A 22,609-nucleotide genomic window follows, 5' to 3' on the forward strand; every position below is an offset into this window, starting at 1 on the left:
AAATCTTTAAAAAAAAAAAAGAAAAAAGGCAATTCCTTTTTCTGTCAACTGAGTGACTGGTCTCAAAATGATGCTGCATCTTACCTAGCCCTATAACACTATTTAAAATAGTGTCCGCTGCATCACATGTCCTAAGATAAACTAATATCCGCAGAGTGGAGGGAAATCTGGAATTTATCATATTCTTGTTGTTTACTTAGTTTTTCACAATTTCTTTGGAGTATGTCCTTTCCTTCCTCTAGTCAGAGAACTCTTGGATAGTCCACTTTCATCCTTTCCAGTATTTTTATTTATTTTTTTAAATTTTCTTTTTTTAAAAATTTTATTTATTTATTCATGAGAAACACACAGAGAAAGAGAGGGAGAGGCAGAGACAGGCAGAGGGAGAAGCAGGTTCCATGAAGGAAGCCCGACGTGAGACTCGAGTGGGGGTCTCCAGGATCAGGCCCTGGGCTGAAGGTGGCAATAAACCGCTGAGCCACCCGGGCTGCCCTTTCCAGTATTTTTAGATGTAGATGATGCAGCTGTGGGTTGACAAAGCAAGTCTTTTAATCTATCTTTCTTAAGCCAATGATGAATCCTTGAAGAGGACAAATATAATGTAAATGAATGATTTTATGTGGTAGAATAAAATACTACTGCATTTTAAAATAACAATTTCGGATAAAACTCAAAATTTAGAAAGGTTTTTAAAAAATATTTTATTTATTTATTTGAGAGTAGGAGAGACAGCATGCAGGCGAGAGGGCAGGGGCAGAGGGAGAGAATCTCAAGCCTGACACAAGGTTCAGGCTTATGACCCTGAGATCATGACCTGAGCTGAAGCCAAGAGTTGGATGCTTAACCGATTGAGCCACCCAGGAGCTCCTGAAAAATATCCTGGAAAATATTTTAAAATATTATTTCAAAACAAGGTAAAGTGTACTTGTTCCTTGTGTTTTCACACAAGTACAAGAAAATCCCAGAACTTTAAAATAACAATTTATTGGACAATAACAATGAAATTGTAGAATGTATAACTGGAGACAACTAGGAAGTCTGAAAACAAACTAAGTTCATCTCTTGAAAGTGTACATATTTATACCCTAAATCTACTTCTTTAGAAAATTTTATTTATTTATTTATTTATTTTTAAAGATTTTATTTATTTATTTATTCATGAAAGACACACAGAGAGAGAGAGAGGCAGAGACACAGGCAGAGGGAGAAGCAGGCTCCATGCAGGGAGCCTGATGTGGGACTTGATCCTGGGACTCCAGGATCATGCTCTGGGCCAAAGGCAGGCACTAAACCACTGAGCCACCCAGGGATTCCCAAGAAAATTTTAGAAAACATAAGAAGTATACACACATTCCATTAGCTGTCAGAGCAATGACATCATCACCCACATGTAGTCTCTGGAAAACTCCCCTGTACTCTTTGTGAGACTGAGGGTGCAAACGGCAAGTAATATCTTATTATTATTATGAAAATAATTTTGACCTCATAGACCCCCTAAAAGGATCCCTCAGGGGCTTTTCTAACCCTACTTTGCGAATTGCTGAACGAGGAGATAATGTTTATCCTGTGGAGTATTGTACAACTTTTAAAAATAAGGAGGTAGATCTATTTGTACTACCATGTAACCAGTTGCAGAACAGTGGAACAGCATTTACAATGTGATACACACTAACACACAAATCTACATATTCTATATGTATGCAAATAGCGGAAAAGTTTTAGAAGAATACACTGTTAATTGTGATTACTTTTGGGAAGTATAGGAATTTGGTGGCTTAATAATGGAGGACTTTTCCTTTATCCATATATTTAAAAAAAATGGATGCATAAGGATGCAAGGATACTGTACTTACGTGTTACAGGCATCATATATATATATATTTATATTTTATAAATAATAGTTGTTCTTCATTTTTCTCCTGGGTGAGGTGTTAAATTTATATTTTGATATTTTTTCAATTAATAAGCTGACAAAAAGAATAAAGAGTAAAGAAGCTGATGGCTGTCACTATTCTTTGGATAACAGTTACCACCACTGTAAAAGGGCATGGTTGCTAGATAAAACACAGGGTGCCCAGGTAAGTTTGAATTTCAAATAAACCAAGAATAGCTTTTTTAGTATAAGCATGTCCCATGCAATTTTGGGGATGTCCTTATACTACAACATTGCTTTTTGTTTATCTGAAATTCAAATTTAACTGGGCATTCTGGTTTGTTTGTTTTTTATTTGTTAAATCTGTCAATCTCATAAAAGGTACATAAAGGAGAACCCTCCAGTGCCAAGATGTGCAGTAGAACCCCGATCCATCGGCAGCTTGCTGATGCTCATTTGAGTGTGCTGTGTGACACCTCTGTGAGCCAGAGCTCACGGGAGGATAAGCTACGAAGCTCTGAGAGGAGGGTGTTGGCGGCAATCATATTGGCAAGCTGGTTTTCTCCTGACAAATGCTTTTGTAGCTTGTCAAGGTTTTGAGATGCTGTGGTGAAAGGGATGCACAGGGAATGAATTGGAGGGAGGTTATAGTTGCGATGGGAAGTTTTGTTTTTGAACACATATATGTCTTCCTGGAATTGTAGCCTTCGGAGTTTGGTTAGCATAACTCTCCTGCAGCCACCATGGCCCTGCCAGTGGTTCCTGTGCTTCTGAGCTCTAGCCTGCCCCTGTCTTTTTACATTACCCCATGACTACCAAAGGCTATGGATACTAAGGGGTTTCCTTGAGGTCATTGCCAGAACTTTCTTCTCTATCATCTCTTTTCTTCCTCCTCAAGGAAACACACATATAACTACTTTCCCCATTGTTTTCTCCACTTTTGTCTTATGAAATTCCACTGTGGGCAATATTTTCTTCTCCTTTTTTTTTCCTTCCTTATTGCAGATTTTTGCCCCTAGAGAAATAGCTCTTGCTTTTTCCATCTCCCTAGTCTGTGAATCAACCAATCTTCCAAACAACCAATCAGCCAATTACGAAACCAGCCAACTAAACTGTCTTAGTCTGCTTAGGCCACCATAGTGAAAAATGACAAAGACTGGATGGCTTAAACAACAAATACCTATTTCTCACAGTTCTGGAGGCTGGGATCAAGGCACCGGCAGACTCGGTGTCTGTTGAAGACCTGCTTCTCAGTTCATAAATGTCTTCTTGCCGTGTTTTCACCTGGTGGAGGGAATAAGGGACCTCTCAAGAGTTCCTTTGATAAGGGTACTAATCCCATTTATGAGGGCTCGACCCTCATGTCCCAATCACCTCCCAAAGACCCCACCTCCTAATACTATCACATGGGCTTCTACGTGAATTTTGGAGGGACACAAACATTCAGTCTAATTCCAGCACCATCCTAGAGGCCAAGATTAGAGGATACTTCAAATCAGTGTAGAAAACAAAGCAAAGTAATGCATGCTTTATATAGACCTCAACTCTGTCTCTACAGCATAAAATGCTGTAGGAATTCTGCTTTGAATCATTTATGCCTGGGAGAGGCTGGGGAAGGGTCACTCCCAGAGAAGAAAGGGATTGGAAGCACGTCAGGATTCAAGACTATCAATTTCTGTAGAGAAATTGTGTTTTTATAAAAGATCACACTTACTGGTGTTTGCCCTTTTACTTTTTCTTTTTAAAATCAACCCTATTGAAGTATGCTGCAGAGACAGTGAAATGTACACACCTTAATTGCACAGTTCCTGGAGCTTTGACAAACACATATATCTGTGCATCCACAGATGCACCGTTCCAATCAAGATACAGAAAATTTCCATCACCCTAGAATGTTCCCTCATGCCCCTCTACTCAGACAACCACAGATTTCTATCACTATATATTAGTTTTAGTCTGGCTAAATATATTAGTATTCTAAAACATTACATAAATTGTACTTTTCTTTTGGCTTTCTTAGGTAGTCTTTTTTCATGCAGAAGTAAAAGAAGTATTGTAGTGTTGTTGTTTTTAAAGATTTATTTATTTATGATAGAGAGAGAGAGAGAGAGAGAGAGGCAGAGACACAGGCAGAGGGAGAAGCAGGGTCCATGCCGGGAGCCTGACGTGGGACTCGATCCTGGGACTCCAGGATCGCGCCCTGGGCCAAAGGCAGGCGCCAAACCGCTGAACCACCCAGGGATCCCCTAGTGTTGTTGTTTTTAAGATTTTATTTACTTATTCATGAGACACACACACACACAGGTAGAGACACAGGCAGAGGGAGAAGAAGGCTCCATGCAGGGAGCCAGATGTGGGACTTGATCCTGGGACTCCAGGATCATGCCCTTAACTGAAGGCAGAGGCTTAACAGCTAAACCACCCAGGCATCCCTGTTTTGTTTTGTTTTGAGAGAGAAGGAGGGAGAGAGACAGAGAGAGTGCAAGTGGCAGGCAGAGGGATAGAGAATATCTTAAGCAGGCTCCACACCCAGTGCTGAGCCAGACATGGGGCTCAATCTCAGGACCCTGAGATCACGATCCCAAGATCATTGACCCTGAGATCACGACCCCAGCTGAAATCAAGGGTTGGATGCTTAAGTGACTGGGCCACTCAGGCGCCCCAAGAATTATTGCAGTTTTTAATGGTTTCATTTTTTTAAACATTTAAATTTTTGATTCGTCTGAAATTTATTTTGGTGTATGGTTTGAAAGGCACAGATCTAATTTAGTTTCTTTTCCCCCAGAGAGCTAGCCAGTTGTCTCAACATCATTTATTGATAAATCTTTTTTCTCACTGATTCAAAATGCCACCTTTATCACATGTGAAGTTCTCAAGTGTGTTTGTATTTATTTCTTTTGTGTGTGTGTGTGGTTTTTTTTTTTTTTTTTTTTGTATTTATTTCTGAACCTTCCCTTCTGCTCCTTTGGTTTATCTGTTCGTGAATCAATGCAACAGTGTTTTTTTTTTTTTTTTAAAGATTTTATTTATTTATGCATGAGACACACAGAGAGAGGCAGAGACATAGGCAGAGGGAGAAACAGGCTCCTTGCAGGGAGCCGGACGTGGGACTCCATCCCTGGACCCAGGATCATGCCCTAAGCTGAAGGCAAATGCTCAACCACTGAGGCACCCAGGGGTCCCTGCAACACTGTTTTAACTGGGGCTACCTTATTTTTGAAAATCTTATAGTTCAGCATTCTCTGCTCTGACTCTTCAATGAGCTATTTTTCTCCAAGAGTCCTGTACTAGTTATCTATTGCTGCATAACAAATCACCCTAACACTTAAGAGCTTGGAAATGTATTATCTCATAGTTTCCAAGAGTCAGGAATGAGAACAATGCAGTTGGTGGTTCTGGCTCAGGAGGTCTCATGAGGCTGAAGTGAAACTCTCAGCTGGCTCTGTAGTCTTCTCCAGACTTGACTGGGGCCAAGAGGTTTGCTTCTGAGCTTGCTCACATGGTGGTTGGCAGGGCTCAGTTCCTTGCCACATGAGTCAGTCCTACCATAGGAGTGCTCACAACATGGCAGAGGGGAACGATCCAAGGGAGAAGGAGAGAATCAGAGAGAGTCCAAGACAGAACACTCAATTTTATGTATCCTTATCTCAGAAGCCACCTACTGTGACTTTTCTGGTAACCCCACTCTGCTGCAGGAGGGGATCCCACAAGGCTGGGAATGCCAGCCTACAAGGATCATGGGGACCTTCTTAGAGGCCGGTTGCTACTCTTCCAGTTTTGACTTTTCCTCCTCATCACTTTCTCAGGCCTATCTCATCCATTTATGAGGCTGCTTCCACCCAAACCAATAGTTTGCAAAGTTTTCTTCTGATCTCTGGCTTGCCATCCTGAGTGCCAGGATGACTCATCTGACTGCCTCCTCTGAAATATCCACAGGCATCTCTATGTGACTTTTTCTGAGTTCTCCTTGGAGGTCTTCCTGAGCCTCAAATCTGCTTCTATTTTAAAATGTAGCACTCTCAAATTGAAATTTTTAAAAAGATTTTATTTATTTATTCATGAGAGACACAGAGAGGAGAGAAGAGAGAGGCAGAAACACAGTCAGAGGGAGAAGCAGGCTCCATGCAGGGAGCCCGACGTGGGACTCGATCCTGGGACTCCAGGATCATACCCTGAGCCGAAGGCAGGCACCAAACCATTGAGCCACCCGGGCTGCCCCTCAAATTGAATTTAAATTAAAAAAATTACCATCGATGGCACAGAATAATTATTAAAGAAAAAAAAAGAATCAGAGCAAAAAAATTTTTTTTTTAAATGTAGCACTCTGCACTACGTTTATTTGATTTCTCCATTAGACTTTAATCTTATTAAGGGTGGGAACTGTGCCTTCCTTATTTTGGTGTTCACAGCACTTAACACAGCACCTGGGAGGAAGGAGGCTCTCATTCAGATATTTGGACCCAGGTGATAGCCTGGGTGGTGGGTAGCCGCGCAGACGCAGAAGGATACCTGGGACTGTCCAGTCATGAGAGCTGTGTAGTGCCAGGGGCCTGATCCCTGGATCCAGCGGGGAGGGCCTGTTTCATTGGCTTTGGGACTGAGGTCTGTAGTCTCTTTTTGGTGCCTGTAGAAATATCTTGGTGGCTTTATACACAGCTCCCCAGCCAGCTAAGCCCATAGGCCCCATAGGGTGCCATCTGGAGCCCACTTTGACCCAGGGGTCTGTTTTTGTTGTGTGAGTTTCTAGGAACAGCTGGTCTGACAGGACGGGGCTCTGGCAAGTGGTACATTCAGCATTCTCTAGACTATTACTCAGACAAGAAACCTGTTCTTTCCCCCAGGCGACTCCCATCCCCCAGCTTCCTCCCCAGCTGTGGGGGAGGCCATTTGTCACCACCACCTTTCATAATTCTAGGACTATAAATTCCATGAATCTTTGAGTTTTTCAGATAGAATCACAGGGCCTGAAACCCAGCCTGTTGCCTACCCACATCCTCGCACTCAGCTGCCAGACTCCACAGCGGGAGGGCTCCTGACCTGGGCTCAGGACAAGAGCATAGCCAGGTCAGGCGGAGGCAACGTCAGTGTGGCCTGAGGTAAGGCTGTCCCGGTTGGGGGTTGGGGGTTGGGGTCCGTGACACTGGACCCACCCACTTTTGCTCTTTTGTATTTTTTTATGCTGCTGCTGCTTTCTGCCTGGCTCTATGTGCAGCTGTCTTTATTTCTCCTTCGATTCTCATAACAAAGATCTTGGAAGGGGGTGCTATCAGAACCCTTAGGGCTCCCCAACTCAGCCCCTCATCTTACCAAGGTGCAGTTGGAGCCAGAGTCACACGCCTTCTGTGGATAGCTCCCTAGTCTCTCTCTTCCCTGACTTTAATGTTTCTAACTGTTGCATATTTCTCCCCTAACCTCTGTTTTCTTGACTTTTCCCTTTTCTCTTTGATGAAGGCCATCCACCTCCAAGATGGGACTAGTTTGAGGGCATGTCCACTTGGCTTCCCCACCTCCTTTTCTGGGTGTCTGAACTGCTCAGCCTGGTAAGGGGAATCAGAGTGGGCAGTGCCAGGCTCAGAGGCCCCTCTCAGCTCCCGGGACCCCCAGTCGACTCTGGCCTCGCTGGCCCAGCTGACTACTCCAGAGAAAAGCAGAAGTGAGAACAAGGGCTGAGTGAGTGAGAGCCTGGGCCCTTGGAAGCTGCTCAGTCTCAGGCCCTGGGAAAGAGGGGCCTTGAATGGGAAGGGGAAGCAAGGGAGACAGATAAGGCTTGATTAGTCTCTCTGCACTCTACCTGCATTTAGGCCAGAGCTGCTTTTCCCTACAAGTAGGACATATTTCCTGCAAACCATCTTACGGCAAGTTTGGAAAGGAGCAGGGCTTGGTAAGAACTGTTGCAGACCACAGAGGGGACAGCCACAGACTAGCTGAGATGGGAGAGATGCCATAACTTGGTTCTTCCAGCAGGGGGCGGCCCATCCTGTCAAAAGGCGATTCCTCTTTTTCCACTGGCCCTCCCAGCCAAGGAGACAGACCAATTCCCTGACACTGAATGGGGTTAATCTGTGCTCACAACCCAGGGGAGAGAAGTCCCCCAGGGGTCATAAGTGTTTAGAATCTGGTATCCCGTTTAGGAAAGGTGTTATTCGGTTCTTTCAGGAGCCGAAATCCCTCATCCTTTCAAATCCAAAGGCTGTGAATATGACCTTGCAGAAAGGAGAGAGAGCATGAGAGAGAGTGAGCAGAGTGACGGCAGCTAGGACAAAAAGGTGAGGGGGTCTAGGATCTGTAAAGGGTAACTTTGGAAAAATGGTATCAGGAGAGACATAAATTTGAAACCAAGGCTGTCTCTTTTAAAGCGGAGCATTTGGTTACCTTCATCATGACATAGATACAGCCTGATATTTAATCTGAAATTTCTCCATAATTTCTGAGCAGCACCCATTTTCTGATCATTATAGATACCGACCCCTAAGTTGAGGGAACTGGGTTATGTAAGGGTTGGTTGCTAAGGAACAAGGGAGATGCAGTAGGTATGACAAGGGTTGCTTAGTAACAAGGAGTCCCTTGGTGTCGGAGTGGCCAAAGCAGGTCTGGAACTGATGGGGGTCTGCAGACAGTCAGCCCTCACCAGAGCCTCTTGAAAGTGAAGGTCTGCTGGCCCCTCCGTCCAGAGCTACCAGAGCCTGCATCTCTTTCAGCTTTCTGGCACTCTCCTGCTTTAAAAGTGCATCCCAAGTCCCTCGGTGTCCTTGACAACTCCTTGCTCCAACCATTCCTCCTCACCTGCCTCCGCAGGAAAAAGATCAGACTCCTAGATCCAGGACCCTGCAGGGCTCCTGAGTAAGCAAATGGGAATCTCACACTGGGGGAGGCAGGAGTCTCTGGGCTCACAGTGATGTGGAGCTGGGAAATTTGGGGTCTAGGCAAAAGAGGGTCCCCTACACAAGCATCTCTGATGTATTTCCAGTTCAGAGGAAAGTGTCTACATCTCTGAGTCTCTCCACGTCGGGTCCTCACATCGCTTTAACACTTGCGCACACCTACAGCAGCTCCTTCCTTCCAGAGGGTGTTGGGACAGTCTGCACCCTGCAGCCTGGTGTGGGGCTGCATTGGCTGGCTCGGCCTCCTCCCAGCCTCTACTCAGTCAGCTTCACTTCAGCAGCCTGGTGAGGACTGTATGCAGGCATTTAGAACCCGGGACTGCTCTCTCTGATGCGTTCCAAGCTCTCAGTGCTTGCACACGGACTGAATGGGAAAACAATCTTGTCTACTGAATGTTAGGTCTCAAATTCCCATTTGCCAGTTTTATAAATAGAGTTTTCCTAGCATTTTCCTGACCTGAGGCTCACGTGTTTGAAAATCACCCTGCCTGGCTCTGCTCTCTCTGGCTCTCTGCTGCTGGCCTTGGCTGTCTGGAGGAGCTGAGGGTAGATGGCCATCATTACTACGGCATCGGTGACAGGTGAAGTTGGTTTTTTTCCTCCAGGGCCAAGTTCAGCAGGAAGCAGAAAAAGGCACTGGCCAGCATGTTCCAAGCAGTGGCCTATGTCAGCAGGGGCCTGTTTCGTTCCTATGCTGGGCTCTCTGTGCGCATGAACAGCACTGGGATAGACCAAAAGGGGGTCCTGGCCAATCGGGTAGCTGTGGTCACCGGGGCCACTGATGGGTAAGTGCCCTGATTGCCCTATGGGTCTTGACCCCTCCCAAGGACTCTCGCTTCCACAGAGAGACCTTGGGGTTGCAGATCGGGACACAGCCTTGTTGGTTTCCAGGGCTGGGTTGAGCGACAATGGTGGCAGCGGGCTGAGGCTGTCCTGTTCCCTCCATCTCTGCCGCAGGATCGGCTTCGCTATCGCCCGGCGCCTGGCCCGGGACGGGGCGCACGTGGTGGTCAGCAGCCGGAAGCAGCACAACGTGGACCGGGCGGTGGCAGCGCTGCAGGGCGAGGGGCTGAGCGTGACCGGCACCGTGTGCCACGTGGGGAAGGCCGAGGACCGGGAGCGGCTGGTGGCCACGGTGAGGGGCAGGGTGGAAGGACACAGGGAGGAGAATGCACAGAGCCCTTCCCATGCTGCTCAGCCCTAGGTGGGGCCGGGACCGGGGGCTGCGGGAGGCCCTACAACGCGTCTTGAAACCAGAATTGCTCACCATCTACTTGGGCGGACCTCATCGTGCACATGGCTTTCTGGAGAGGGGCTTGTCCATGAGAGGACCCTTGCCCCCTTCCCACACCCTGGAGAACTGTGGTTGAGGACGAATCTAGAGGGATTCCCCATCCCAAGCCCATGGAGGGATTCCTGGAGGAGACAGACCCTCCCCTGATGCCCTCAGTGAGGCAGAACCTGTGCTTGGGCCTGTCGGGGCACCTGCCATCACCACAGCTTGGTTCTCACACCAGCTGGTCCGGACAGGATCTAATTAGCAAGGTTTGCCTCAGTGCCCTGTGCACCAGGCTGTGGTGCTGGAGGGTGAGGCCTCCTCAGGCCTTCTCCACACTTACACCCCTGTGTGTCACCCCTCCCCCCAGGTCCTGGAGCACTATGGGGGACTGGACTTTTTGGTGTGCAATGCAGCCGTCAACCCCCTGGTGAGAAGCACCCTGCAGGCCAGTGAGGAGGTGTGGGACAAGGTGAGAGGCTGCTGAGGAGAGCTGGCTCAGGGGTCTAACATGCTCTCCCACTGAGACTCGACTCTCCTTTCCTGAAGTGACTGTAAAAACAGGCACTGATCACTTGTCCCCTGGAATGTGCCACGATGCCACTTTTCAATTTGTGTGCTTTCAAAGTGGGTTCCTACATTCTTTCTGCTTTTATTTTTCTTCCTATCTGTATTTATTCATTCAGCAAATATTTATTGGGGGTTTGCTATATGCCAGGCTCTGGGGATATAGCTGTGGGAGTAAGTCTCTGCTCTTAGTAAGAGTAAAAAATAGTCAGGTCTCTACTCTTTGTCCACAGTAGATGTATTTTATATCCTTTGGTGATTTTGCTCCTCTTTGGGGATGCGTACCTGCCACTGAGATTCTTCACCCTTCCTGGATGAGAGTTCCTCACTGTCCCTCAGAGGAACCTGCTATACCTGGCAGGCCCAGGCCCAGCCATCAGCTTTCCATGAGCTCAGACATTCCAACCCACTGCATTCCAACTAATGATCCTGCCTCCTGGTCCACAGGGTCCAGAAGAGACTTGATAAAATGTCTTGAGGTCCACCTTGGCCTTCATTATTCTATGACTCCTATTCTACTCACTCCTGTGTTTGGTTCCTGAGTCCTCCTGACAGGATGGCCTGCAGTGAAATCCTCATCTTCCCGCCGTTGTTAGCATTCCCCTCCATCCCAGGCACTGGCCAGAACATTTCCTTCTGCCTTCCTTGGGTCTCTGTGCTCTATAGACATCGTTCTCAGGCCGCTCCCTCCTGTCTGTCTGCCTTGGCTGGATGCCCTTCCCTCCATCCTCACAGATGGCCTGAAACCTGAGCTCCCTGCAGCCACTGCTAGCAGCCTCCCCAAGCTCCTCAGCTTCCTTAATGCCTCCGAAGGATCATTCATGATTAGGTAGCTGGGATTTCATTGCTGACAGTGTCCTAACCCTCCTGAGTCATTTTCCCTTTTAGTGTCTTAGTTCATGGGATCATGAATCTCTTTTTCTCAGAACCCATTTGAAATCTTCCCTCCTGAAGCTGAGTGTGCTAGCCCACAGCCCGGCCTTACTTTCTCTGCTGCCACCCTATTCTCCAAGGCCTTACTGGTCTATGGGCAGTCCACACCACTGGGTAGGAGTCGTCCCCAAACACATCTGTCACCACCTCAGAGGGGAAATGGTCACAAAACCAGTTTGAAATTTACCTGAAGCTCTGCTTTATCTGAATGCAGTTTTTAGGAGGTGTCCTGGGGGGGTTCCTTCTTGCGCACTTTGTCACTGGGCCAGTTTGAGCACCTCCCCTGGGCAGACTCCCATTTTCTCCAGCTGGTTGTGAAGTTTCCCATCTCCTCTTCCACCATTTCTCCATCCTTCTCCTGCCTGAGGACTCTCCAGCATCCAATCTTCTCAGGCCCACAATCTCTACTCAGGACTTCATGGCACTGGGAGCTACTCTACCTGCTTCTCTAATAGGGCAGTTCTTTTAAGAAGAGGAGAAACTCGCACCTTTTCCTTGGCTCCTGTTTGGCTGCTGAGTCTAGGAGAGGCCTTGTCTGAGCCCATCATCTAGCCTGACACACGTGGAACCTAGAGCAGACATTGGTGGGATGGTGGGGCTTTGTTTTGAGCAGAAAATGGGCAGGAAGTCCTGTAGTCTAACCATCAATTCCTTCTTATTGGGGACCTCATGCTAGGCCCCCCTTTGGGCATCTGAACCACTTCTTACAATCCTCGGGGTCATCCCCAACACTGGCAACCCATCAACACATGGGCCTCAGCAGCTCTCCATTGAAGCCTTTCCCCTGTCCTCATCCAAAGGAATGGTTGGGTGTGGGATGAAGATGTGGGGAAATGCTGTAGATGTGCAGCCTCACTCCCTAGAGACACAGGACACATTGATCTTACACAAAATGCTGCCCCACAGGTGGGATCCTGGTACCACTCTAGCCCCAGCTGGCACTGTGTCCTAGCCCCCGGCTCAGTCTCTACATCTCTCCCAGCCAGTTCCCTCTTACCTTTCCTCTGTCCCAGTCCCACCAGACTGAGTCCCTGGACAGAGGATCAGGGACCCTCATGCCTGAGGCCAGATCCAGGTTTTAGTTGCAGGTGGGCCCAGCGTGGGCACTGAGCTCCCAGAATGGCCCTTCTCTGTTGTGTCTCCCTTTTAATGATGGCCCCAGGAAAGCTTAGAGACAAGTAGGTGATAAAAATAGGCATGCACATAGGCCTTCACAGCTGGCATTTTTGTGGACGAATAGGAGAGTGATGCTTAGTCCTTACCTCATGCTGTGAACCATGGGCATCAACCTTGCTCTGGCTTTTGCTTATCTTCCTACACTGTTTCTTCACATGTTATACCTATTTGATTTGTTTTATGCTGTTGCCCTGTGAGGATGCCTTCAATTCTACTGGGACAAGACAAGGACACAAATGAGTAAAAACACAGACAGACAAAGACAGCTCTTCCAGAAATCTCCTTTCCCTCTATCTGTTCTACTTTCAATCTTTTTCCAGGGGCCTCTGCTTATGACTTCTCTCTGCACAACCAGCTCATAATCTAGCTTCTTTAAAAGGCCTGAGCATGGGGCACCTGGGTGGCTCAGTGGTTGAGTGTCTGCCTTTGCCTCAGGGCATGATCCTGGGGTCTCGGCATCGAGTCCTGCATCGGGCTCCCTGCATGGAGCCTGCTTCTCCCTCTGCCTGTGTCTCTGCCTCTCTCTGTGTGTCTCTCATGAATAAATAAATAAATAAATAATAAAAAGAAAAAGAAAAAGAAAGTCCTGAACACTTCCCTCCTTCATCCTAGTCCTGACCAGTTCACGTTTTCAGGGCTCTGTTCACGGGCCTGCCACTTAGCCTGCCTGCCTGTTAACATTAGCAAGTGGGAAACCACTCTTGTCCTGATCAGAAGGGAAATGAACCTCAGATCTGCACCTTCCTGGGTTTGCCACACAAATGACTGGGCTCCAAGTGTCTTCTGAGAACGGACCCTGGGCCGAGGGCTGACTGTGTCTCTCTGCCCTCCATTCTGGCCTCTGCTCTGATTTCAGATCCTGGATGTGAATGTGAAGTCGCCAGCCCTGCTGCTGAGCCAGCTGCTGCCCCACATGGAGAACAGGGGGTAGGTTGCCGGGTGGCAGGGGCAGTGGGAACTGGTGGGGAATCAGTGCAAAAATGGAGTCTGGAGAACATAGGGGCCCAGCTGGGAAGGGGAACCAAAGAGGTGTCCTTGGAGTCTCCACATCCCTCTCCCTCTGCCCTGCCTCATCTTTTGCACAGCTACAGCTTCTAATTCTAGTGGCTATAGGATGAGGGTGCTGTTCCTGGGGCTCAGGCATGGTGTCATTGGCCTTGACATCACTGGGTTTGGGAAAGGGCTGTGCTTTAGCTCCTTTGCCTCGTAGGCAGGTCATTCCCACCCTCCTCTACTCTGCTTCTCGAACTGCTGGCCAGTGTCTTTTCACCAATTTATGATCTGTGACAGGGTCTGCCCCTTTGCTCCCCGTGGGGAGAAGCCCATCCTGGGCCCCTCCTTGCTCCCTGCTTTTTTTTTTTTTTAAGATTCTATTTATTTATCCATGAGAGACACATACAGAGAGAGAGAGAGAGAGAGAGAGTGGGAGAGACACAGGCAGAGGGAGAAGCAGGCTCCATGCAGGGAGCCCGACGTGGGACTCGATCCTGGGTCTCCAGGATCACACCCTGGGCTGAAGGTGGCACCAAACCGCTGAGCCACCCAGGCTGCCCTGCTCCCTGCTTCTCAGCCTCCAGAGAGACTGCCTGGATTCCAGATGATGCATGTTCGGCTGCACCCCATACATAGTCTCAGGGGTCTTGTGGCAGGGATGCAGGCTGCTCTCTCCCTTAGGACATAGCTGCTCCTCAGATTCCTCTGTGTAGATGTACCCTTTAGAAGCTGGCCCGGGACTGCGTAGGATAGAAGGAAAAGTTACTGACTCTCATTTCTTGTGTCCTCCTGCCTCATCTGCTTCTCAGAGGTGGTCCATTGATAGGTATTCACTTTTAGCACTGGGGGCCTCCTCACCACGCTCACTCTTCCCCTTCCACAAGCAGCTGGCTTTCTGCTCCTCACTTCCCCAGGGAAAGGCAGAAGAGTATAATGGCTTGGAGCATGGACACTGGGTCAGAGAGGTGAGGTTAGAGTCCTGGCTCTGCCATTTATGGCTCTGCTGCTAAGCCCTGCTGAGCCTTTGTTTGCTCAGCTCTGAAATGGGGATAATAACAGGAACTATATTGCTGTTCCGAGGATGGCATTATTCAATGACTATAATCATTAAAATGGTATTATTCAAATTTTTATGTCTTTTAAAAATCATAATAGCACCTCAATCCATGGTAAGTTATTGGTTTCCTGTCTCCTCTTGTGTCTGTCTCCTCTCAGGATGGGGGCAGTCATCCTGGTCTCCTCCATTGCAGCATATATACCACATGTGGTGAGTGCTTGCTCAGGGTGCACCTGGTTAGATTAGGGGAAGGAGTCCTCAGAATGCCACAGGGATAATGCCTGGGACAGACCCCCACTTCACTCCTGCTGCCGTAGGCTGAGTTGATGCCCATGTGCCTGCTGCACAGGCAGCTTCTGTTCTCAGACTAGGCTGGGGAGGGTTTTCTGAGCTCTGTGCTTGGGCCAGGGGTGGGATCATCTGTAGGTGAGAAATCCAACAGATACTTTCCTCTGCTTCCCTGTGTCTTTTCTTTTCTTTCTTTCTTTCTTTCTTTCTTTCTTTCTTTCTTTCTTTCTTTCTTTCTTTCAGATTTATGTATTTATTTGAGAGACAGTGTATGTGTGGGGAGGGGCAGATGGAAAGGGAAGGATTCCCAAGCAGACTCCCTGCTGAGTGCCAAGCCCAATGGGGGCTCAATGATGAGGCTCAATCTCATGACCCTGAGATGGTGACCTGCCCTGAAATCAAGAGTCAGATGCTTAACTGACTGAGCCACTCAGGCACCCCTTTTTTCTCACATCTTTTTTTTTTTTTTAAGATTTATTTATTTATTTGAGAGATAGACAGAGAGAATGAGCAGATGGAGACAGAGACAAGCAGACTCCCTGCTGAGCAGGGAGCCCAACGTGGGGCTCAATCTCACAACCCTGAGATCATGATGCTTAACCAACTGAGCCACTCAGGCACCCCTACTTCCCCATACTCTAATCATTGTCTTGATTCCCTTCCCAGGAGCTGGGTCCCTACAATGTCAGTAAGACGGCCCTGCTGGGTCTCACCAGGACGCTGTCATTGGAGCTGGCCCCCAAGGGCATCCGGGTGAACTGCCTGGTTCCAGGAATAATCAAGACTAACTTCAGCAAAGTGGTGAGGACCGGGGTGTGTCCCCCATTTCCCAGCTGGGCTCAGTAGAAACCTCTCCACCGACTAAGGGATAAAGGAATGACTGAAGCCTCAGGTTAGTGTCCCTAACGGCTGAGGTCCTCATTGTCCTTTGAAGTCAGCCATGACTCAGCCTATCACCCTCGAGAAAGGCAAATCTGCTAGGGGTGCTGTGCCCTGGGATCACCTGTGGCCCTGCCCATCTCCTTGTTTTAGCAGCACTGATTGTTTCTGTCTTCCCTTTGTCCAGTTACACATGAATGAAGTTTTCTGGAACAACTTCAAGGAGAAGTACCGCCTGCAAAGGTTTGGAGCCTTGGTAATCTGAGTACACCTGGAGAGGGGTGGCCCATCTGTCTCACAAGCCGGCCTCTCCCTATTTGTACTGACCATTCCTTTATATATATATATATATATTCTTAAAGATTTTATTTATTCATTTACAAGAGACAAAGAAAGAGAGGCAGAGACACAGCTAGAGGGAGGAGAAGCAGGATCCATGCAAGGAGCCCCATGTGGGACTTGATCCTGGGAATCTGGGATCACACCCTGAGCCAAAGGCAGACACTCAACCACTGAACCACCCAGACACCCCCTGGCCATTCCTGTAGCTGAAGTCTGGGTTCCACAGAGCCCTGCGGGGTGCAAGCAGTCCAGCTGAGTCTGCCCTGCTCCTCCTTGGAACCCAATCCCATCAGAGCAGCAGAACCAGAGTCTGAGGTCACTGACATGTGTTCTGTCCTCCTTCTATGCAGGTTAGGGCAGCCTGAGGACTGTGCGGGACTTGTGTCTTTCCTGTGCTCTCCAGATGCCTGCTACATCAACGGAGAAAACATCGTGGTGGCTGGCTTCTCCCCTCAGCTCTGATGGGGCTAAGGGGGCCCTGAGCTGTGGGTCTGGGCTCAGGAGCCTGGGGATGGGTGGGCTGGGAAATCATTAAGGTCAGGTGATTACGTCTGAAGCTCTACCAGATGAGCAATCTGGGGGGCTCATCCATGCCAGCTTTGAGGCAGGACCCCCAGAGTTCTCATTTGCTTGACTACTGCTGTACTTCTGATACAGCTGCTGTGATCTAACCAACATGTGGGTTCTTATTGTGGGGCTGTGGAGCCAAAGGAATTCATGGGGCTGACACTTTGGAGCACTTTGGAACATAAGGGGAAGGAGCAGACACTCAGGATGTTACCTCTTTCTCTCTGCCACTTGGACTTTGAACATTCCTTTCCTAAAATCAACTCTAATTTCTCCTCAAGCCTGGAACTCCTGGGAAGGGTAGAGCTAAGGGGAATGAGGCTGAACACGGGCCTCTCTTGTCTTCTGCCCTCTGCTGCCCTGAGCCCACTCACAGAGCCCAGGTAGTGACCAATGAGTGTTCATAGCAGGCTCTGCCCCGTTTTCTGAGCTGGCTGGGGGAGGCTGAGCAAGTGGGGCGTGGAGGGAGGATTCTGGGATTCCCCCTGGGGTCCTGTAGGCTAGTGATTCTCACTGTTTTCTGGGCCACACAGGCCTTTGAAAACCTAAAGAAAGAAGTCTCACCAAATCTTGCATACCATTCCAGGTTGCGACCTTATAATTTATACAAAAGAGAGAAGTCAGTGTGAACCTTCTTAAGACTGTCTCCCCTTGGTAAAGTCCCTTTCTATTCCTGAGGGATGCTCGTGGCACCCTCCTTCTGTGTGTGCCCGTCCAAGGCGCAACAGACTCAGGGAGGAGTAGTGGCGTGAGAACACCTGTCTTCCTCTCATGCCATCCGTAAGTCTTGTCCTGAATTGGTCCCAAGGGAAAACCTGAGACAAGGCTTCCAACTGAATGCTGGCTTTCACCTCACTGAAGTCCCTCACTGGTGTCCCCTCTCTGGACCTCTTGGGCATGGGTCTTTGTCTTGAAACTAATTCAATTATGAAAACATTTATTGGTCCCTGCTGCAAACCATGCATTGGGCCAGGCACCTTGGAGAACACAAATATAAAAAAAGAACCAACCTCTCTTAAGTTCCTTCATTGTGGTGGGAGAACAAGAGTTTAAAGCACTCATCAATAAATAAGGCAGAAATGGGGTGGCTGGGTGGCTCAGTTGATTGAGCACCTGACTCTTGATTTCAGCTCAGGTCATGGTCTTGGGGTCGTGAGATCAAGCCCCACGTATGGGTCCATGCTCAGCTCAGAATCTGCTTGTCCTTCTCCCTCTGCTCCTCCCCCTACTCTCTGTCTCTCAGTCTCTCTCAAATAAATAAGTAAATAAATACAATCTTTAAAAATAAATAAGTAAATAATGCAGACTGTATTCATTCATTCAATAAATGTAGTGAGTACATTTATGTCAGGCACTGTTCTAGGAACTCAGAGAGCAACCATGAACAAAACAAAGATTATTTCCCTGCAGAGTTTACACTCTTGTGGGGGAGATGTACAACAAACAACAAACATGTTAAAAAATAAATTATACAGTGTGCTAGTAGGCACACAGGTACAGGAAAAAAGAAAGAGTAGGTTAGGAGTATAGGAGTACAATTTTAGACCCAATTCTAGGGTGTGGGCTCTTTCCCCACACCATGCAGTTCTCTAATACCAGCTTAATTCTGACACCACCTACCTGGAGATAGGGTGAGACCTCACAGGTTAAGGGCTCAGTTCTACAAGACCAGTCCCTGCGTGGTCTGGAACCAGCCCTACTCCACTTGCCAGTCGCAAGTTCTTGTTATCACTTGTACTCTGACCATAGATCGGAGATTCCAACAACCTCTTCTTGAGTTCGATTAGTTTGCTGGAGTGGCTCACAGAGCTCAGAGAAACAGTCTTCTTACTAGATTATCAGTTTATTATAAAAGGTAATAACTCAGGAACAGCCAGATGGAAAAGTTACATTAGGCAAGATATGGGGAAAGGACATGGAGCTTCCATGCCTGCTCCGCATGTGACACTCTTCCCAAGTCTCCACGTGGTCACCAACCCAGAAGCTCTCTGAATCCTGTCCTTTAGGGTTTTATGGAGGCTTCATTACATAGGCATGACTGATGAAATCACAAGCATTGGCAATTGATTCAACCTCCAGCCCCTCTCCCCTCCCCAGAGACCAAGGGTAGAACTGAAAGTTTCAACCCTCCAGTCCTATGATTGGTTTCTCTGGCAACCAGCCCATCCTTTGGTGTTTTCCAAAAGTTACCTCATTAACATAGACTAAAGTGTAGCTGCAAGGGGTTTGTTGTGAATATCAGGACATAAGGTATCAAGACACCTTTATGGGGCACCTGGGTGGCTCGTTGGTTAAGCGCCTGTCCTTGGCTCAAGTCATGATGCTAGGGGTCCTGGATCAAGTCCCAGGTCAGGCTTCCTGCTCAGTGGGGAGTCTGCTTCTCTTTCTCCCTCTGCCCCTTCCCCTCATTTGTGCTCTCTCTCAAATAAATAAATAAAATGTTTTAAAAATTCTCTTAGGAAATTCCAATGGCAGAAATGGGGACATTGGGATCTTTCTAGGGTTGGGACTTGTCTGGACCACAGGTGCAGGGCTAGGATGCCACCAGAAGTGGCCTGGCTGAGGGGTCTGGGGTGAAGAATTAGAATACAACAGTAAACCAAGGGCATAAAGCTCAGGCTGAAGGCTTCAGCCTTGGGGAGTAGTTGGGACAGATGGGGGAGAGCAGAACAGGATTCTACAGGTAAGAAGACCAAGCCCAGGGAGGTGACATGCTGGGGGCTCCCACAGCCCTAGAATAGTCAAGGCTATAGGCAGAACCTTGTTATTATATCTCCAACCCCATGACCTCCTCCTACATTCTGCAGGGGCAAAGCGTAGGGAAAGACAGGGAAGTGGCCAGGCAAGCAGGAACAGTGCTCCTTAGGCCCACAAGGAGGACACCCAGAGTCGTGCAGAGGACAACAGGGACCCAGAGTGGAGAGAGCAGCCTGAGAGTGGGGCAGGGGCTGTGGAGTCCTCCCCCTCCCAGGATGAGAGCCCTTGGGGAAGGGTGAGGGCATGGTACTGGGAAGGAAGGCCCTGGTTCTGGACCCAGTGCTGGAGGCAGGGAGATGCTGCCAAAGGAGACGAGAACTTTGCATGCAATGGAGTGATGATGCTGAATGGGGTTCAGTGTCTCAGCAATACATGCTGTGTGTTTGTGGGAATGGGCATGTATCCCTGGTGTAGTGGAACTGATCTCAGGAAGGAGGAGGGGCTGGAAGAGAGAGCAAGTGAACATGGTGGGTTTGGAGAGATAGTTTGCACTCCATGTGTGGCCCTTGGCCCTTCCTCTGTGGAGAAGTGTCCAGAAAAGCCCACCCTGGGCCCATGTTGCCCAGGGCAAGCCCAGAACAGGAAGGATGCAAGGACAGAAAGAAGGACAGGCCTGTGTATTCTCCCTCCAGCCTCACAAGTGTACGAGGACTCCAGACCAGGTTGGGCTGATGCATGAAAAATGAAACCCCCCACGACTATCACCACCAAATTTGGCACATCAGAGTGTTTCTGTTGGTTTGGGGACTGGGGAGGAGGGGGAGGAGGAAATGGAGCCAGGTTAGTTGGGGGAGGCAGTGAGAGGGACCACTCAGCTACTAGCTCTGCCAGCTGTGGGAGGGAGATCCTCAGGATCACTTGGAATATCTGACTCTCCACCTGGGAATATTTTGTCTCTATTTATATATTTCAAGTTAAGCCCTTTATCTCTGATTCCTAAAGAAAGACCTGGAAGAAAGTATCAGGGCAATAGGGAATTCTAGGGTATCCAAGGATGGCTGTAGGTAAGGGCTATGATATACCCAGGTGCTGGCAATCCAGTGTGAGGGTTCTCTGTCTTAGGAGTCCTCAGGGCACCCAATCTTGTTTGGATGTTATGGCTCCATGGGAATTAAAAGTGGCACAAGCCACAATCCCTGGCCCAGTTTTTTCTTATTTATTTTCCAGACCACTCTGGAAGGGGGTCCCTTGCCTTACTGAGCATCTCTGGCTGTGTCTGCCCAGGCCTCACTGTGGGGCTGGGCTCGTGGGTGGGAGGGCAGCTTGAGTAGCAGTGCCATCAGAGGGTCCTGGTGCTGCATTGGGAAAAAAGGGGTGGTCCCAAGGTGGCCAGTGACAGTGTAGCAGGGTGGTTTTGTGGAGGCTGGGTGTTGTGGAGTGAACTGAGGACAAACATGGATGGATGCCCAGGGCTATGCTTGGCATAGCTGACTTCACCAGTGAAGATCTCGCACCAGATTTTACTAAGAAGATGAACTGTCCTTCCATCTAAAGCAAATGGTTCTCTTGGCAATTAGCGGGGTAAACATTTAGCCGCATACCAGAATAGGATGTAATGAAGGAAGAGAGTGATCAGGTGCCCGCGGGCATCCTCACACATGCGGTTAGGACACTGTGTGGGGGACTGAAGTTGCTGTGCAGGTCTGGGCTGTTGCGTGTGCCCTGGGTGACTGGACTCAAGTTGAGAGTTTTTGTCCCTTTCGCTCTTGAAGGCCAAAAGATGCTGCTCTCCACGCAGGAAGGGTCCTCATGAATCCCATGAGGTAAGATGCCTTCCTTTGTTGATCATTCTAATAGGGACTTTTGACGTTTCCTAATTGCTGCCTGCTCCAGAGAGGTTAATTTGTGTAGATGTGTGCAGCTTGTGTAGATATGCATAGGAAGGCAATGCTGAGATTTGAATCCAAGTCTGTCAGCCACTTTCCGTGACAAAGTGATGGCCAGGGCTCTGTCAACCTGATTATACTTGGCATGTCTGTCTTCGTTTGGTTTCTCTTATAAGTAGAGCCTAAGACAAGAGCTTTCAGACAGGAGATCTGAGGGAGCAGGAGCGAGGGGGTGAGCAGGAAAGGAAGGGTTAGTTAGGGAGAGTACCACTGCATGCTGCGGCTCTCCCTATCTCCCAAGGAGAGCATAGAGTGCCTCTCGGGTGGCGTGTCCACCATAAAGATGGCAGGTGGGGGATTTATCCATTATCCATTTATCTCATCTCCCAGCCACCAAGGGCTGCCCCTGGGGATTATTAACTGCCCACACTTCCAGTCAAAGATGAAGATGCTATCTATCCAAAGTGCAGTGAGTTAGACCCACCAGAAACAGCCCACCCCAGCCACATCAGAAGTCAAGTCAGATGATGGCAAGAGGGTGTGAGTCAGGGCACCCAAAATATCCAATACAAGGTCTCCAGGAAGTAACCATCCAAGGTCTCCAATTTTTTTAAGGGACAAAGCTCTCAATCCATTGTTCCTGTGAGGCCCCAGGAAGAAACACAATCTCTCCTCTTCCCCAAATAACAATTAATGTACTTCCCCCAAGGGACAGCCTTCAGAAATTTTCACTGGAGATTTTCAAGTTGCCAGATCTCAAATATCCAGTTACTGGTTTGAGTGGTTCACATGGCTGTCCTGCAGGGTTCCCGGAAGATTGAAGAGATAGGAAGGCAGGAAAGGAAGATCAGAGAAGAAACTCTTAATAAACTAATCACATACCTAAAAAGCTGCAGCCTCTCAACAACTGAATGTTCTACTTGTTAAAAAAATGAAAATTTACAAATTTATGGGCAGCCCTGGTGGCGCAGCAGTTTAGCGCCGCCTGCAGCCCGGGGTGTCATCCTGGAGACCCGAGATCGAGTCCCACGTCCGGCTCCCTGCATGGAGCCTGCTTCTCCCTCTGCCTCTCTCTCTCTCTCTCTCTCTCTCTGTGTCTCTATGAATAAATAAACAAAATCTTTAAAAAAAGGTGTTTGATGGGACAGTGAGTCCTCCACCTTTATTAAAAAAAAAAAAGAAAATTTAAAACGC

General features: G+C 48.3%; 1 protein-coding gene across 9 annotated transcripts in view; it reads left to right on the forward strand.

Annotated features, from left to right (window-relative positions):
- DHRS2 (dehydrogenase/reductase 2) overlaps positions 1-18,138 on the forward strand; it is a 36,955-nt gene extending 18,817 nt beyond the window's left edge. For 2 of the 9 annotated variants that reach the window (XM_072837956.1, XM_072837957.1), the window contains 9 exons: positions 6,823-6,969; positions 9,360-9,539; positions 9,712-9,889; positions 10,401-10,502; positions 13,563-13,633; positions 14,915-14,966; positions 15,711-15,845; positions 16,111-16,166; positions 16,616-18,138. In XM_072837956.1, the coding sequence (XP_072694057.1) occupies positions 9,400-9,539; positions 9,712-9,889; positions 10,401-10,502; positions 13,563-13,633; positions 14,915-14,966; positions 15,711-15,845; positions 16,111-16,166; positions 16,616-16,727 (846 nt within the window). In that variant the 5' untranslated portion in view covers positions 6,823-6,969; positions 9,360-9,399 and the 3' untranslated portion in view covers positions 16,728-18,138. Of the gene's footprint in view, positions 1-6,814; positions 6,970-8,029; positions 8,140-8,571; positions 8,714-8,840; positions 9,040-9,359; positions 9,540-9,711; positions 9,890-10,400; positions 10,503-13,562; positions 13,634-14,914; positions 14,967-15,710; positions 15,937-16,110; positions 16,167-16,615 lie in introns of all 9 variants that reach the window. The other 7 variants (XM_072837955.1, XM_072837954.1, XM_072837960.1 and 4 more) reach the window with 5 other exon arrangements.
- Positions 18,139-22,609: the final 4,471 nt, after the last annotated feature.

Source organism: Canis lupus, chromosome 9 (genome assembly GCF_048164855.1).
Source record: "Canis lupus baileyi chromosome 9, mCanLup2.hap1, whole genome shotgun sequence".
In the NCBI taxonomy this organism is placed as follows: domain Eukaryota; kingdom Metazoa; phylum Chordata; class Mammalia; order Carnivora; family Canidae; genus Canis; species Canis lupus.